The following is a 12,345-nucleotide window of genomic DNA, read 5'->3' on the forward strand; positions in this document are numbered from 1 at the left end:
TTTGCTACACTGAGAAGTTGTTCTCGAACCGAGCTTGAACACATACCTGGTGCTTGATCTTCGGGTATTGTGATATTCTACATAGTCAGCATCACGGTATCTGGATAACTTGTAGTCTTCGCTTCTTTTATACAAACGATCATAATGATTGTGCCTTTGACATATCTCAAGGTCCGTCAAGTCGCATCCAAATGAGGTTTCTTTGCACTTTGTATGTACTGACTAATGACTCCAACTCCGTTCTCAAATTTCTTCGGTTGGTTCATGTAGATCTCTCTATTTAACTCTCCGTGCAAGAAAGCATTCTTCATATCCATCTGTCGTAATTTCCAATCTTTATTTACCACAAGTGCTGGAGGAACCTATATGATGGTGATCTTTGCCACTGAACTAAATGTTTCATCATAGTCCATATTGTTGAGAGAACCCTGGAGCTACAGTCTGAGTTGTGTATCTCACTATTCATCCATTCGGGATACACTTTATTTTGTAAATCCACTTGCAAAAGATGGATTTGACATCTTCTGGTCTTTGTACTAATTCCCAGGTTTGATTTATCTCGAAGGGTATAATTTCTTCCTCCATTGTCTGCTGCCAAGCCGTATTGCGTGATGCTTCTTTATACGTCTCTAGCTCTTTACTTTGTCTTCTAAAATAGTTATATTGAACATACTTTGGATTTGGCTTATGGATTCTTTCTAACCATCTAAGTCGTTGAGGTGTCATTTCCTTTTCACTAGGTTCGCTTGATTGAGTCACTCCTTGCTCACCAACATTAGTGTCACTTGGATATTTAGACACATCAGCATTTAAGAAAATGTGTACAGTTTTCTCCCCCGTATTCTGTGGAAGAATTTCTTCAGTTTGCTCCCCCGTCTTCTGTGGAAGAATTCCAAGCCTTGAAATACTTCATTCTCTGAGGGCCACTCCGCATCCAATTGTTCCACTCTGATTGTTAATCATGTGGTTTAAGCATCCTGAATCAATGATTCAGTCATCCTCATAATCAATATGTTCTCTCTTTATTACCATAAGTGCTAGCTCGTCTTCTTCTACGACACATATTGCCTCTGCATCCCATTTATCTTCCATCTCCTTTTTGGATGTTGCCACATTGCTTTCAACAAAAATTTTCTTAGACCAACCATCTCTGGACATGTAGCCCTTTTTCCGCAGTTGTAGTAAATACCCCAAAATCTCTTCACTTGAGAGTTATTGTTGTCGTTCTTCTGAGCTCTCCCTGATTGTGCTTGATAGCTTCTTCCTTTGTCACCATTTTTATATCCATGTTTGGTAAATGACGTATTGTTGCTCCGAGCACTTGTGTAAAATGTTTCTTCTTCACCCTCTAATGTGATTCTTCCCTTTTGTTTAGACATGAGTCCGTCTGGTGGGTTCTCGTATGTGTGCATGGGCTGATTGTAGAGAAGTACAACTCATTCAACTCTGTTCAGACTGGAAATAGAATATAAGGCCATAATATTTTTATGAAAAGACAAATCTCACCATGATTGCATGTGATTAAAGAAAGGGTCTAACACTTCACCAAACAAACTGAAGTTAATACTGAGTTTTGTTGAGGATTATCGGAAGGAAGTCCCACGTTAGCGAATGATCTTGAGTTTATAAACGAGGAATACATCTCCATTGGTATGAAACTTTTTAAGAAAGTTCAAATCAAAGACATGAGAGCTTATGCTCAAAGTCCTAACAAGTCTGACATTACACATAGTCACGTTTTCTAGAAATTAAAACCTAAATTACATCACTTAAGCAGTGATAAACCTCGTTGTAACAAATAGATTTAGGGAACAACTCAGTGTTCAGTGAAAGCAATCTTCCTCGTCTAAACACACTAAAGCTCTAAATTCTCAATTACATGGGAAATCAAGAGGAGTAACTATGTTTTACGTGTTGGAGACCACAACTTTACGTCTTATTTATGAACTCTTCCCTGGCTTTGTTTAGTGCAATGAGACTTATTGGATATCCACCAAACAAAATTTCATACTTCATCAAAGTTGAAGTATGATGTTTATGGGGAAGCGTGAGAACGGGGAAGTCTTACCCGTCCCTGCGCCTTCCTCCTACTTCAATTTTCATTTCCATAAAATTTCTCATTTATTCTATCTATATTTATACATAAGAAGTGAGCAGGGTAGAGTATGATAATCCTTATTCCCGACCCTGTTTAAACAGGATTTTCTACGCCATTTAAAGTAGATCTCTGATCCGCATGACCCCTACTTAACAGGTTAAATGTACATCTATCTATCATAATCAAACCACCTTGCATATATAATGACATAGATGATTCTCCCTTGGAGTGAGAGAAGAAAATTTAAACTCGAAACATCCTTTAAACTAAATGGATGAGAAGGGCGACTACTTTACAGCTAACATTTTGACAATTGTTCAAACTCAAGTCAAACACACAAGATCCCATTTTCCAAGTAATTCATATTTGATTAAACAATACATAAAAGACATAGACTTTTAGAATAAGACCATGATAGTATTAATTTCGTTAGAACGCCGATAAGGATTATCTCGTAAGATTTCGATGTCAACCTTTATCTTTTATTTTAATAAAAAATATATATGTTTTTTTCAAACAATTTTAAAATTGAAATGAAAATTGGGACTTAAATATTATCACACCATCCTAAGTTATCACGGTTTTGGTTTAAAAGTCAAATTTTTATCTTTAACATTCAAACAAATTTTTGTTGAATATAAGGAGAACCCACTGGACAATGGAGATGAGTGTTTGTCGAAATGGGCAGCTGAAAACGACAGGCATTATATTGTTTTACGTCCAAACCTGGTTCATGGGATTATATATGTCCACTTGTCTTGTCTTCATTTTGTTCATATCAGAGTTCGGCCACACGGTGTCCACCTTCTTAACAATGGCGGTGCCATTCCAATACGCAAACTGTCTGCTACAGATCTACCTTTATGCAAAACCATGCATACAAACACAATAGTGATAAAATCTAATACGACCGTATGATATCGTGGATGTGAACATTATTTATGGAAGGTTAACTAACATACTCTTCTCCACGACCATAAAGTCACTAAATTTGGGGGAGCGACCTCGTGTGCTTGTCAGCTACTAAGTTACCTGTATGGTCCCTCACCCTCTCTCGGGATCAGTTTATGGTGCAGAGACCTTTTTTAGAAGTCCCCTAGTCATTTTGACTGGATAAAGACACATGGTTTCCTCGACGTGCTATACTATTTGGCCTAGGCCAAGCTTGATGGTACAACTCTTGTGCTCCTACCACTTGACACGCCACTAAAAGAACTGACCTAGGTCATTGATAGAGCTAATGACGTACCGAAGAAGATAGGAGGCAAATGCTCTCATGACACCGTTCACACTGCTAATAGCCTTGTTAAGATTTCTTAGTCATCATTGGATGCCTTCGAGGTTTACTAGGTTTTAGGACATCTAGGTTGTTTAAATCTCCAACTCTCATTTCTATGCACAATGGACTGCACCTTGGGACTAATCTAGTTTATAGGAGCACTATAATCTTGACCATTGATTGTCGCTCACGATCTTAGCGTGTTCGGTCTAATGAAAACGTTCTGACCTAGGTCAACGTGAAACTGTTCTAACTCTAACACCCATTCTAGAACGAGTACCCTAGGATCGTGAGTGAAGATCAGTGGTCAGGACCATAGTGCTCCTATAAACTAGATTAGCCTAGAGGTGCAGTCCAGAGTTCCTAGAAATGAGAGTTCGAGATTTAAACAATCTAGACATCCTGAAAACCTAATAAACCTCGAAGCATCCAAGGATGATTAAGAAAGCTTAACAAACCTAATAGCCATGTGTGACCTAGATCAGTTATTTTAGTGGTAGGAGCACAACAGTTGTACCATCAAGTTTGGCCTGGGCCAAATAATATATCACGTCAAGGCAACCATGTGTCTTTATCTAGTCGAAATGACTAGAGGGTGAGGGAGGGTGAGGGACCATACACGTAACTTACTAGCTGGCAAGTACACGAGGTCACTCCCCCAAATTTAGTATGACTTTATGGTCTTGTAGAAGAGTATGTTAATTAACCTTCCATAAATAATATTCAGATCCACGCTATCATGTCGTCCTACTAGATTTTATGAGGTAGCCCCTCAACTCAAGATACTAGTCATTCACTACTAGAACAATACAAGCTAACTAAGTCAACTGCATATAAATAGATAAATTGCACATAACAAACCCAAGTTATAATTTAACAAAGCAAAAAGAAAAAGTATTTACCAAACAAAAAAAAAAAAAACGATGTAACATTGAATGGTTAGACTCGAAAAAGATGTTATAGGACGGTGAACGATCGTAGTTTGTCAGTAAAGTATTTGACTTTGTATATAGCGTTTCTGGATCGACATATATAATTTGGTTGTTTGTATGAACGGTTTTGTATAAAGGTGCATCTATGAGACCCAAACATAGACAAACCATTTATAAAGTATTTTTGCATCCTCATTGAATATAAGCTTGCTTTTAGACAAAAAAAGTGTGGTAATAATGACAAAATATGACAACAAAAACATCAATGTCAATGAAGTGACTAATCCAACAAACGTAATAAACTTGAACATATCATACCCTTTGTCCCAAATCTTTAAAGTCAATAAAGTTTCCATAAATATAATACATTTTAAGTATGAACAAAACTTCCATAAGAAAAAATAAAATATATGTTTATTCCCTTTGACTCTATACCTTTTCCATTCAATTACAATTCCTCATAATACTTATTTATTTTTGCAATAAAATACTTTTAAAGAAAAATATACAATTATAATTCATAAATCACAATCATTTCATTAATAAATAAGTATGAGTTCCCTAAGGGAAAAACCAAATACATTACATCTATCACCATCCCACCAAAAAATATGAAGTTTACATCATATCCACTGTGGAAAAAATATACGTAACTTTAGTCAACATTGACCCAAAAAAAAAAAAAAAAAAAACTATATGAATGGTATGAATATTTTGAAAAATGTTTTTAATTAATTTTTTGCTATTACTAACGGCGAGTGAGGCGACATCGTGTGCGGTGAGTTAAGAACGTTGCCCTCGTCGTATCTTCTCCCTGAGAAGGAGAAGCTCAATCGTAACTTATTATCTCGATGCCTCGTTTTCGATGGCATTGCAACGGTATTGTCTTCCTTCTTGTCGATGTTTTCGACAAAGCTATGGATTCTATTGAGAGCAACGTCAACGGTGTTGTCGTCCATGTTTGCGAAACAAACTCGAAACCAACCTGGCTCAGTGACATGAAAGGATGAGCCAGGAGAAACATTGAGCTTGACTTCATTGATAATCACACGCCAAAGCTCCATTTCAGCTTTGAAGGTTTGGTCTTTTAATAGCCTCCGTAGATCCATCCACACAAAAACTCCAGCATTGCTGTTCAAGCAAGTGATCCCCATTTTATCCAATTCTTTTGTGAACCTGAATTTGATTAATACATTCTTAAATTAATTGCATTTTGTAATGCTTTTCAATCCCACAAATAATAATGGTGTAGTTTAACAAACCTTGCATGCCTCTCGCCCAGGCGCTTCGAGTTCTCGGCAAGAAATTTGTCGACAAAGTCCTCGTCGGAAAGCATGGCGGCGAGCAAATGTTGAGTCTGGGACGAGACGAGGCCGAAGCTCGACATCTGCCGAGCACGGCGGACGACGACATCGTTGTAAGAATAAATAATTCCAACTCGAAAACCAGGGAGGCCCATGTCTTTGGACAAGCTATAAAGAATATGGATGAGCTCCTTCTTGCAATGCTCCATTTGTTCAACAATCTCAGCGATGCTGGTGAAGGTTGGGGCTTTGAAGACAGTGGCAGAGTATATTTCATCGCATATTAAGTGAATGTCGTGTTGATTCACAAAGGTGACGAGGGTTTTAAGAGTGTCACGGTCGTACGTTGTGCCTAAGGGATTTGAGGGATTGGTGATTATAACACCCTTCACTTTCATGTTGGCCTCTTGAGCCTTTTTGTAGGCTATTTCTAAGGCTGCCTTTGTGACTTGGAAGTTATTCGAGCCGTTGCAATGGACCCGAATTATTTGTGCTCGTGTTCGCCATTTCAAGTCTCGATCAAATCTGAAAAACAACATACTAACACTTCTCAGTATTTTTACAATAACATAATACTGTACGTTTACACCTAACTTTTTTTTTATTAATTTTACTACAAAAAGAGCAATAAATTGTTAATTTATGTAAATGGGTAATGATAAAGTCAAAAGGGTTTAATTAAAATTTAAGAAATGATTAAGCAATTTATTGTTTTTTAAACCTACAAAGCATATTGACTTTATTAGCATTTAAAAAGGTTGACTTGGATGGCCTAGTTTTTTCTTCATTATAATTATGACTTTTTTTTTTCTTTGCAAGAGAATGGTTGAAGTTTTGACCTTAAAAAAAACATCAAACTTTCAAAGAGAATTTGTAGAGTTATTAATTTGTCAAATGGTTTCTTTCTCTCTCTTCTTTCTCTTTCCAGGTTGGACTAAGGAATATTGACTTAAAGAAAAGTGAACAAAAGGAAATGAAAGAAGAACTCACCCTGCATAATATGGAGAAGGAACCAAAAAAGCATCCCCCGGATCCGCCAAACAAAAGATGACGGTTTCGCTCGCTCCGGTCGCACCGCCACCCATCACAATCCGACTCGGGTCGAATTTTACCCTCCCACCTCTTACTTTCCCCATAAAATTTGCAATTGCCTGACAAGAAAGAAATTTTATCATAACCCATCAACTTAACCTTTTGAGTTCAGATATAGTTAAGAGTATATCATATCTCGTACATTTCGAAACTCTGGTAAGCCGTGGTAATCTTGGAAGTTGGCAATGCTTTTGAATCTCTCAAGTCCTTCCGGTGTACAAATCGAAGCTTCAGGGTGTTTTCTAATCCAGTCAACAATCATATCAAAGGAAAGCTATCGAAATTCACAAAAAAACAAAGTTAGCGAAATTTTCAAACGTGAAGTCATATAAGAAAAACACGAAAACACGATATACCAAACCTGATTTTCTGCTAAACCCATTTGAATAACACCCAAAGGATTATTCTCAGGGTGAAACGGATCGTTATCGTAAGCTTTCCACCCATCGAAATACGGGGAGTTCTCGCCATGGCCATCGTCGAGGGCGATCTTCGAGAGAAGAGCTTGGTTCCTTTCGTCGATTTGATGAAACCCCATTTGAAAGTTGTTGAGATGTGCCTAAAAATGAGAGGTTTTGGGTTGTAAGATAGGAAAGAAAGAAGAGAATTGAGTGAATTTATAAGCAGTGAGGAAGATCCAACAAGATCAAGTTCTTACCAGGAAAATCAAACGTGTAGAAAATTCAACTTTTCAAAGTTCAAACCATGAAAAAAAAAAAAAAAAAAAACAGTGATGAAAAAAATTAAAGAAAAAATAATAAAAATGGAAGAGAGAGTTAAAATGGGGTTTGAGTCAAGGAGGGCGTAATTGCATGCGTGGAGGGTTGTGATTCAAGCAAGCAGACGAGCCACACACACAGCCGACCCGACCCCGCATGTGTGGAGGCATACTCTAGATTTGGAACATAACAAAAATATCATGTCACAAAATCTTCTTTTATCTCATCATAATTACTAAGTTTATTTTTTAGTTTTTGTTTTATTTTCTATCAAATTCATATTATAATTCAAAATATTTGAATTCTTAATCTGTATGTCCTGTATTTACGTTCTCGATTAAAATATATTACGTTTATGATCTTAATTTATGTTCTTGATTTGGGATAATTTTAATCTAATACTCGAATCTTATTATAGATTTATAGGTAGAAGGAAATTAATTTTTGGGTTATCTTAATTGTTTTTTTATTTTCTTCTAATGCATAATTAATTTGAATTTTATTGCATATTATAAGAACTAGTTATGAATTTTGTTGATCCCTATGATTATCTTTTTGTGTTATGTTTGGTTGAATCTCTAGCTATAATAACATTTTAATCTCTAGCTAGTTACGGTGAGATCTCACATTTAGAGGGAGAACGAAACGTTTCTAGTAAGGGTGTGAAAACCTCTCCTTAATAGACGTATTTTAAAATCGGGAAGCAGACGACAATGCGTAACCAGCTGAAATAGACAATATTTGTTAGCATTGAGAAAAGCTCTTACAAAGATACAAAGGTCATACGTAGCTCCAAAGTTAGGATTAGAGATTTAAATTTTGTAATTCATGGAGTGTACCGGTTCTCTCATCTCCAAGGCTAAGAAGTCGAACTTTCAATCCAACTGTTCCCTCGGAGGGCGTAAGTAGATAAATGAAAAGAATGTCGTAGACTAAATCAAAATGGTTGCATCCCATGTGATGAAAAAAAGGGTTAGGGGACCAAATTGAAGGGTCAAAAGTTTGGAGGATGACATGGGAAAGGGGATAGAATTGGTCATGAACAACGAGTTTGTGTGTGTGTAACAAGTAGGAGAATGAAGCTTCGTTGGAAGCAGCAATCAATACCCACATGCTTTTGAATTGAAAGATTTGACATTGAGTGATAGAACCGTTTTGGCACATTTTTAAGAGTGCTTTTTGGTGTGGTTTCGGACTTTTTCACCTAAAGGAAATACGTATATTTGCATACCTCTCACATTGTATACTACTCCGACCACTTTTTACCTCATTTTTATAGTGCGCTTTCTTTTCTCGTATACATCTCCGAGCTACTTATTTAGTACAATGATCAAACTTGATTGTATCTATTTAATCTCGACGGTCGTTTCCACTATATCTCTCAACTTTTGATTCTGATCCTAATAAATTCCAATTGTTTAGTATTTGTGAGATTTTACATTAGTTGAAGAGGAGAACGAATCATTCTTTATAAGTGTGTGAAAATCTCTCCCTAGTAGACACATTTTAAAACCTTGAGAGGAAGCCGGAAAAGTCCGAAGAAGACAATATCTACTAACAGTGAGCTTGGACTGTTACAGTATTCTTATTTAAACAACCAAATATGATTTAAACAAATGAAATGGAAAAAGTTTCAATATAAACAAATATAGGAATATGAAAAGTTTTGAGCTGTCTAAGTAAGGACAATGTTTTTGATAGTACGATATATATTTTTCTTTTTCATTTTTTTTTACAGAAGCACTCATGCTTAGTTTGCATTTTTTTCGCAAAACATCATCTTTGAGCTGCATACTTCATGCAACAATCAAATTTTATTATATCTATTTAGTCTCGTTCAACTTTTGAATTTGATCCTAATAAATCTGTTCATTAAGCCATTTACGAAAGTGAACTTTAGAGGATTTAAATCGAAGTGGACAATTCATTATACTAGTATAAAGATATTCTATTTTTGTGAGAGACTTTATTTGAGTAACGTCTCAAAATTTCTTGAAGTATACTATAAACGTTGCATATTCAACCGAGTCGGTAAGAAGAAACACGATGTTATTGTTCATATATTTGACTCATTTTTGTTCCAAAATTGGGGGTTGGGTAGTAAAAGTTATTGTTTCTTGGAGGTGGTTGTGGGGGCCAAGAATGGTAAGTGGGACATTGAGTGTCACACTATTAGTGATAAAATTTGGAGAAGGCAAGCATGACTCTCGTTTTGTTGGCTTAATTTTGAAAGATGAGTGTGGATTCACACTTGATAGAATTAGTTTTTCAACTTATACTTGTGCAAGAACATTACTAATAATTCTCTATGAAGTTTAGGCTGCTTAAAACACTTCCCTAACTTGCATGACTGTAATATTGTCAATTTCGGCTTTTCTTTTTGTACTTCTTCTTGAGGTTTTTAAAACGAGTATGCTAGGGAGAGGTTTTCACACCCTTACAAAGAATGTTCCGTTCGTGGGATCTCACAATCCACCCCTTTTCAGAGCCCAGCATCCTCGTTGCACTCGTTCCTCTCTCTCCAACCAATGTGGGATCTTACGATCCACCCCCTTCGTAGCCCAATGTCACAATCGTCGTTTCTTGGCAGCGGATTTGGCGATAACGGGCATGCGGCCATGGGCAAGCATCATCGTGACACCCAGCGTCCCCGTTGGCGCACTACCCGATGCCCACCCCCCTTGAAACTCACTGTCCTCGTTGACACACTACTTAGTGTCTTACTCTGGTACTATTTGGAACAGCTCAAGCCCACAGCTAGTAGATATTGTCCTCTCTTAGCTTTCTCTTTAAAGTTTTCTCTTAAGGTTTTTAAAACGCGTCTACTAAGGAAAAATTTCAACACCTTTTTAAAAAAATGCTTCGTTCTCCTCCTAACCGATGCGGGATCTCACATTTTTCCTAATCAAATGTTATTAATTTACGTTTAAGGTTTATTAATCCTTAAAACAAAGGGAGATGAATAAAATGATTATTTCTAAAGATACAATATCATCTCGAAGAAAAAGAATAAAACATTTAGATTCTAAACGTTCAAATGGTAAACTTTATGAAAATTGGCAAAGAAATTTGTCTCACTTTGAATGTGAAATCATTCAAACAAGTTTATATTGTCTCTAACTCCACAATCAAGTAGTCAACTATAAATGCAATTTATTAAATCATGTTAGAACTAAAATTGTTTAATTAATTATAAACTCAAAAGAATCCCACAATACAAAAAGGAAGAGGGTGAGATGGAGTATTCAAATTTGCAGTTTACACAAACATGGGTTTGGTGAAAAGTGGAAAAAGGAGTCATAAAGATATAATTCTTGAACAACAAGTTTGGATTATGTTCATAATAATCTTGTTTATCTAATTAGATTAGCTTTAATTACAACCACTTTTTTTATTTTAATTTGTGTTTTGGTACAATAACACATTAAAATATCTCTTCATTCTTTCAACTCTTCTGAATCTCCTCCTTAGTGTTCAAACCAAAGATATTAAATGGGGTCTCTTCCTATTGCGTGAAGAGATTGTAAAGCTTTTGGACTTCTTTTCTATTCTTGATGAACTAACTAGTTAGAGGTATGAATTCTTGGATTCCATATGTTATTCAACCAAATAAATAAATAATGCCCTTTTAGTCAACTAGTAATTTAATGTAGTAGAACTTATTGTATAGTATACTTCTACGCATATGTCTTCACATAAACTATTTGGATCAGAGCGTTTGTAACGGTTTATACAGTGAGTCATGCTAATAGTGTTACTATAGACTCGAACATGATCCTCTCATCTGTTGAGTCTCATTTGATGTCTCTCTTCAAGATGTCAAACACAATGAGAAATTTATTGAACAAAGAAAACCCAATATCCAAAAGAAAGAATTAGAGTCTTACGTGTAGTAATGAGCTCAAACACGATGTTTATCAAAGAATGACACCCAAAAATCACTAAGGCCAAACCACACGGAGAAATTACTATGGAAACAACCTTGTGCATGGCAGACTATGAGAATGAATGAGGATTAGTGATCGATGAAATCAAGTGAAAAATCATTAACGTGAGTCGATAATGCTCGAGGAGTTTCAAGTTAGGGCAGGATATCAGAGATTGGTAAAGGTGAACATCGTCAACATGCATCGAACAATTAAACTTGTGTGAATTCTAGCTACTCATAAGAGATCGCGTAGTGTCACAACTCAAAATTTGAAGCTTCGAAATATAGGTCGACACGTACATACTATGCAAAGTAAATCATGAATGAATGAAAAGATCATAAAATAGCAACAAAATTTTGTGTGATTTAAAATTCAATTCATCACATATTAAATCCATAGTAAAAGATGATCATATGCACAAATGTAAAAAATCGTTCACCAACAGGGTACGGGTTCGGGTACATGGAATTCAAGAAAGACATCCTAATGAATGCAGACACGTTAAACACCTTGGGTCGACATCCTTTGTGACTGCAGAGCTCCCACATTTTCCTCATCTCGATTGGTGGAAATCAGTCACCTAAGTAAGGAAGGGGTGAGTATATAAATATACTTAATAAGCAACCTACTTGCAGGCTCTCATCGCATCATTGACCTAGTGGGTATCCACAAACTTACAACTCCTACTACTTTCAGACTTGGGTTGCAGTCTTAACCTATGCGGTAAGTATCGATGTCCTAGGTCAAGACGCTACCTCAATTAACTCTCTCTGGTGGAAACATCGTGACATGTGCTAGCTAGCAAAACTCTTCTATGGAGGTTAGCTAGCGAACGCTACCCACAAGTCCAACTTGTCACTTGTGATTGGGGATGCGACCCCCCTATACTTGCTAGCAACTAAGGCTTCCTGCGTATCCTACGCCCCCTCTCAGGACGAATCTCCTATGTAGGATACACTATTGATTTTTTGGTCACCCAACCCTAACCGGCC

At 36.4% G+C, this 12,345-nt stretch overlaps 1 protein-coding gene across 1 annotated transcript; it reads right to left on the reverse strand.

Moving 5' to 3' along the window:
- Positions 1–4,759: 4,759 nt before the first annotated feature.
- LOC111806626 (1-aminocyclopropane-1-carboxylate synthase 1) lies at positions 4,760–7,277 on the reverse strand. The gene is made up of 5 exons (XM_023692000.2): positions 7,067–7,277; positions 6,848–6,979; positions 6,604–6,764; positions 5,572–6,138; positions 4,760–5,485 (listed from the first exon to the last, which is right to left on the reverse strand). Exons 1-5 carry the CDS (start codon positions 7,241–7,243, stop codon positions 5,041–5,043), a joined length of 1,482 nt encoding a protein of 493 aa, XP_023547768.2. The 5' UTR covers positions 7,244–7,277; the 3' UTR covers positions 4,760–5,040.
- Positions 7,278–12,345: the final 5,068 nt, after the last annotated feature.

This window comes from Cucurbita pepo, chromosome 12 (genome assembly GCF_057944985.1).
Source record: "Cucurbita pepo subsp. pepo isolate OVF chromosome 12, ASM5794498v1, whole genome shotgun sequence".
NCBI classification, from domain to species: Eukaryota; Viridiplantae; Streptophyta; class Magnoliopsida; order Cucurbitales; family Cucurbitaceae; genus Cucurbita; species Cucurbita pepo.

Bases quoted from the DNA above. Each gene is read 5' to 3' on its own strand.
- LOC111806626 (XM_023692000.2), bottom strand. From the start codon at position 7,243: ATGGGGTTTCATCAAATCGACGAAAGGAACCAAGCTCTTCTCTCGAAG. The intron at 6,980-7,066 runs GTTTGGTATATC...GAATTTCGATAG, and splicing joins TGGGTTTAGCAGAAAATCAG to CTTTCCTTTGATATGATTGT. The intron at 5,486-5,571 runs GTTTGTTAAACT...AATCAAATTCAG, and splicing joins CTGGGCGAGAGGCATGCAAG to GTTCACAAAAGAATTGGATA.